Source organism: Agrilus planipennis, unplaced genomic scaffold (assembly GCF_000699045.2).
Source record: "Agrilus planipennis isolate EAB-ADULT unplaced genomic scaffold, Apla_2.0 scaffold229, whole genome shotgun sequence".
Classification (NCBI taxonomy): Eukaryota; Metazoa; Arthropoda; class Insecta; order Coleoptera; family Buprestidae; genus Agrilus; species Agrilus planipennis.
This window is the reverse complement of record NW_020438917.1, coordinates 220,637-226,506: the sequence shown is the minus strand read 5'-3', so window position 1 is coordinate 226,506 and position 5,870 is coordinate 220,637. Positions and strand designations below refer to the sequence as shown.

At 31.2% G+C, this 5,870-nt stretch overlaps 1 protein-coding gene across 1 annotated transcript; it reads left to right on the top strand.

Moving 5' to 3' along the window:
* The first annotated feature begins 366 nt into the window (after positions 1–366).
* On the top strand, positions 367–5,791 carry LOC108741097. Its single transcript, XM_018475729.2, has 3 exons — positions 367–501; positions 3,532–3,838; positions 5,386–5,791. Exons 1-3 carry the CDS (start codon positions 499–501, stop codon positions 5,613–5,615), a joined length of 540 nt encoding a protein of 179 aa, XP_018331231.1. The 5' UTR covers positions 367–498; the 3' UTR covers positions 5,616–5,791.
* The last annotated feature ends 79 nt before the right edge of the window (positions 5,792–5,870 follow it).

Below are 5,870 nucleotides of genomic sequence, written 5' to 3'. Positions count from 1 at the left end.
TCCTACTCGTGTAGCTTTAATAATAAATATTTATTTATTTTCTATTTTGATTGACATGCATGGCAAAGTATCTACATGTAAATCTAATTAATAAAAATATAAATCGAAAATGCATTTTATGGTAAATGCGCGTATCTTCATTAACTTTATATAAGGAGAAGAACAGAATAAATTTTTTAATATAAATACGTGTTTTGTGCATGTATAGATACAATTAGTGCCTAATATATCTTAAAGAAGACAATACAATTCTGTTGTTGAAAATTTGCATCTGGAAGAACGTAAATGTTGCTTTTGGTGGGATCGAGAACCCATTCATAGTTTGTAACGTTTTATTAGACTATTTTCAGTACAGTTAACATTATCCTCGTCTAATGTCTTCTAATACGTAAAGTAGATCCCTAAGCAGTTGGTTTTACAATGAGCATGGTGACAGTTATTTAATTTTTGTATTATCAAACAAACCCTTGTTATTATTTTGTATCGTCTCGTAATAATATGGTAAGTTCACATTATATTTTCAGTTTTACACCTTTTTCAAATTCATTTGCTGAAAGTACCAATATATATTTTTTAAAAATTTAAAAAATAGAAAATGCTTTAAGGGGTACCAGACTTATTATATATTTTTATTACGTTTTTTTTTTAGTATTTACTGTTTACTATATAAACATCTTGCGATCTTGCTTTGTCTAGTATAGCATTTACTTCATTAATAGTTTTTATTGGCGTACATTATCATATTTTATAGTCATTTAATTATTAATGCCTGCACTTGATCTTCATAAATACAATAGATACAACGCATTCCTAAATGCATTTTTATGTAAAATTGTGTTTTATTTTTCTGATACAATAATATTTCATCATTAAAAATGCAGGTATGAACCAATACAATTCACTGATAATTTTATAAAAAAACGTCTTTAGTTTAAACAATAGTACCGAAACGAAGATAGAATGTGTTGCTAAAATGCTAAAAACCTCAAAAATTTTGTTGATTAAGTGATTAGCTGAAAAGTTAATTTATTTATAGATAAATCAAGTATGAATAGATATACAAACAAAAAAAATGGTTATTCACGTACTATTAATCGTAAAAATATTTTTGATTTGTTTAGACTCTGCAGCATCCTCAGGGTAAAAAAAATTGAAAATGTCATACCCCTTAAATGATAAGACGTAAGAAGCGTTTTTATATATGTTTCTGATAACGTTCATGAGTACAATATTAATATATAATCATAATCGATTAGTATATGACCTAGGTCTACATCTACCCCTCCTAACTCCTGTTTCTGCATCTAATATGTCTCTGACTAGACCTTCATGCCTGAGATTAATCTTATAAAAATTTAAAAAAAAAATACTATTACAACTGGTGCTCTCGTGTTTTTTCATATTTAATTAAAGTTAAAAATCATTTTAATAAGCATGTGTTTTGTGGTTAGATATGTTTAATTAACATTTTAGTCAATTGTGTAAAAATTTGAAATAAGTGCCAAATCACGTGAAATAAAATGGAGTAAGGTCGCGTGTAGTCGTGTGATATTTTGTGTCATGTGAACTATGATGATTTCTGCTTTCTATTTTGGTATAGATAGACCAACGGCAGAGGTTGAAAACGGCCTTATTTTCAGCATTTCCGTATGAAGATGGTGTACGCTGCGTAAATCGCAACAACACTATGAGAAACGAGAAAGTTGGTCACCATTCACCCGGAAACATTAGTTATCATTGCGCTCAGATGGTACCTACTCTAAATAAAGAACACGATTTGACCCAGCAAACGCTTCTTAACTTACATTGAAATAATTTCATGGTAGTTTAATAAAATAGAAAATCGGACTTAAACAAAAGTTTTCTCTTTTATATTTTCGTCGTTCAAATGCGATCCATTAAGACCTCCGAACTTCGAAATTTGGACGTCAAAATTTAATAGTCATTTAAAATAAAAATAATTGTATGGACAAATTTTAGAACTTTTCTCTAGTTTCAACGTGGGATTATAGTTATTTTATTTAAATAATTGAATTCACAATTTATACTGTACATCATCGAAGTCTCTCAGTAACACTTTTTCATGTGTATTTGTCCAAACTTTTTAATTCTTTTTTGTACATTCAGTAAATGACAGACAGCAACGAGAATTTTGCAATTAATGTTACCTTCCTGCTATAGTAGTAACTGCATAATTAACCATCTGTCTATTATTATGTAATGTTTAGTTAACGATTTATTTACACAGCGGAATTAAATGTTTAATGAGATGAAAATAATAGGTAATGTTTATATACCTTTCAAAGTCTGTAGTTAAGAAACAAGATTATCTCGAACAATAATTTAATTAAAAATCATTAAATGGTAAATTCCACAATTTAACGGGGCATACTGAGTGTACAAATATTTTGAACTGTGGTAAAAAAAATCCCGTTCACATTTTGCATTCCTACTCGTGTAGCAGATCAAGTGCAATAAAACCATTTCAACATCCACGGAATTGCTTTTGTATTGTAAGAGTGAGCTCTCATCAATACTATCTTAAGTTCTTATGAATTTCTCAACCTTTTAAAGCAATTTAATGATCCGGTTATCTTGTTATCTAATGGCTAATAACGCTACAAATAAAAGTTTAGTAAGTGCATCTCAAAAAAGGACAATATTAGACAACAGTTTGTTTATAAAAAGTCATATTTAGAAAGTTATTTTAACAAATCATTACAAAGCAAAGTGGTAAGATTTTTGTATAGTCATAAAATGTATTTCTAAAGCGGGGTTTTAAAAGTTTATTGCAACTTTTAATATTTGTTTATGTCGAAACAGGGCTTATGTATGTTCAATTTCAAATTCAATAATAATAAGCCGGTTGTACTTCCCCTCTTTTAAGGATTCGTATGTTGAGTAAGTTGACAAACAGTTCCAATGCTGTTATTATTTTTTCGCAATAATAACATACTTTTGTGTAACAGCAAAAGATAGGTATGTAATTGTACATTTGTCCTCTACCTAGATATCTTTCTAATGGTCGGTTTTCAGTAAAATATGTATGCACCTACTGTTGGCATCACGATCAAACATGAGTTTCAAATTCGAATTCTGCTGCTACAAAACAAACTGTACTTTTTTAATTACAAATATATAACAAATTCTCCTTCTAAATCATAACTATATTAGTAATTTTCTTGGTAATTTATTGGACATTTGTCATACGTACCAGTAGACAAACTTTCAAATACTCTCATCATTAAGTGCCTTGACATTGCCTTGAAGATTTTCGTTAGCTCCAACCTAGCTCCAAATAACTTCTATCTTCCTGAAAATTTCTTGATATGGCAGACAAAACTTGATATCAAATTCATTATTAGCCTTCCCAAAAATACTTTCAAAGTAAAAACTTGTGTTTAAAAAAAGGCATTTACAATAGAAAAGTGAAATAAATATTATCTACTCGTTTTGTATTTGTATATTAAACAGAACTATTCTAAATAAATCTGATCTCTGATGATGATATGTACTTTTACGTTTTTCCAGAAACATTCAACTCAATTGGTTTTTTCGTTAATAATTTCGTCAGCATTGGCTGCAACCACGAGTTACCAGAATGTTAAATTTTTACCCTTGCCCGCGTCAAATACGAAAACATTAAATAATGGTTTGGCAAGGCGAGCCAGAAGTTACCATTTACCATACACCCCTCTCTATAGCGAAACATTTTGGCCGCCCACCCTTGCTAATCATGATGAAGGCGATTTAATTTTGGACTTACCTACATTATATGCTGAAAATTTGGATTCCATTTACCAGCCTAGCATTGATCTCTCTCTCGTAAATGTCAATGGTAAATCTTCTAATTAAACAGACTTTTTAGATAAATAATTCATTTTTCTAAAGGTATATAGTGCTAAATGTACATTATTTACTATAACAATTTGAAGCACACACTTTTCTAATGTATTAAATCTAAATGTTCTTTAAATCTAACGTTGATTGTCTTGCGACTTTGCCCTATGTATACTATTCGTCGCAATTTTTACATTTGATACTTCAAGATTAAACGCTTTTTGAGGTTTTTATATTACCCTATTACTGTGATCTTAACAATATAAAAAGATTTTCAATTTGAATTGAGACCAACCTCTAATAATTTAGTACTTAGATGTGCAAACGTATTTTAAATTTTTTAATAGTCGAGTTTCGAGGTTTACTGTATTTTTTATAGTGTTGCCCAAACGCAAGAACAAGATGAGACTTAGCCAGTCTTGGTCTTGGTCTTGCGCCAATACACCTGGTCTTGGTCTTGGTCTTGGTCTTGCGCTCCCAGTCTTGGTCTTGGTCTTGGTCTTGCGCTCCCAGTCTTGGTCTTGGTCTTGGTCTTGCAGCAAGAGTCTTGCAAGTCTTGCAATTACCTATTAGTCTATAACTATTTATTAAAGTTTACTTTAAATCCTAGAAAAACGTATTAGAATTGGAACATTGTGAGCTTGAATGAATATAGCCATAGTAAAGATCAAGCAGATTAATAAATAACTGAAGATTTGATAAGAAATTCGAAAAATCAACTGACCTATATGTCGTTTTCCATGGAAGTAACTGTTTCTTAATAAACATTTATGATCCTTGCTTTCTACCGCGCCGCCTCGCCACGTGCCGGCTCTATGATAAGGATGCCGCCGCAAATCAAACAATAATATAAAGCGTGTAAAAAAATTCGAAATTATTTTGCATGAGTATACCTACACCCTATGGCGGCAATCAAATAGTGTCAAATGTTATGATTTCGGCGTGGCGGCAACGATTGTTTTAGATTTCAAAAGAAGCCGCCGGCGCGTGTATCATAACCATGTACTTCCGAAAAGCGGCAAATTTCTTTGAGAAGTAAGTACAAAACCTTTGATGCCGCATTATCAAAGTGCCGATGGTTAAAACATAACTATGCATGCACTCAGTTTGATTTTAATAATTTTTTTATTCGCTATGTTTATGGTATTAGTCGTAATGCGCATAGGTCCAGTTTTTCATATTCTTTGATACAGTTTTTTGCGTCTCATAGAATTCCTAAGCGTACCTACCTATACACCGAACTGTTACACCTAACTACTCAGTGAAATAGCGCTAAGTCCTAGCTGCAAGACGCAAGAGTCTTGCAGGCTATGTCTTGTTCTTGCTCAAGTCTTGCACGGTCAGTCTTGGTCTTGGTCTTGCTAAAAATACGCGGTCTTGTTCTTGGTCTTGGTCTTGCAAAAACGCAAGAACAAGACCAAGACTGCAAGACCAAGACTGAATTTGGGCAACACTAATTTTTTAGTACAATTCGCCAGATCCCCTATTGATTTTGTTGTAGTAATTTCATCAACCATTAACAGTAATCAATTGACATTCTTTTAGATTACTCTGATCCATATCTCCTTGTGGGCCACAATGCTGTTGTAGCCGTTCATCGTCTTTATAGCAAAGAATTATTCTTTGGGAATTATCCCCACGTCAAAGCTTTATTAAATAATAACCAATTCCGTTTGGCAAATGGTCTCGGGGAAAACAGACTTGGTTCGTTAAGAGAAACATCTCCTTGGAGTCGATATAAAAATGTCGCGTTTCCGTCTCATTTGTTTGGATGAAAAGTGACTGTTATAAAGTCAAAATTGTGGATATTATCCATTAATTACTCATTATAAACATTTATTGTTTATTAAAACAAAAGAAAAGAGAGACAAAACTATTATATGTATAGATACATATATCCAAACAAAATTATTACGTGAAATATTTATTTTTAACATCATGTAGATATTACAACAATTATGCCTTTTGTCTATGAATGAACTTTAATTTAGAAATAAAATTAAGATCGTCTTTGATTTTTAAGAGATACT

Excerpts from the sequence above, each read along its gene's own strand:
- LOC108741097 (XM_018475729.2), top strand. Across the intron at positions 3,839-5,385 it reads CTCTCTCGTAAATGTCAATG|ATTACTCTGATCCATATCTC; the intron begins GTAAATCTTCTA and ends ACATTCTTTTAG.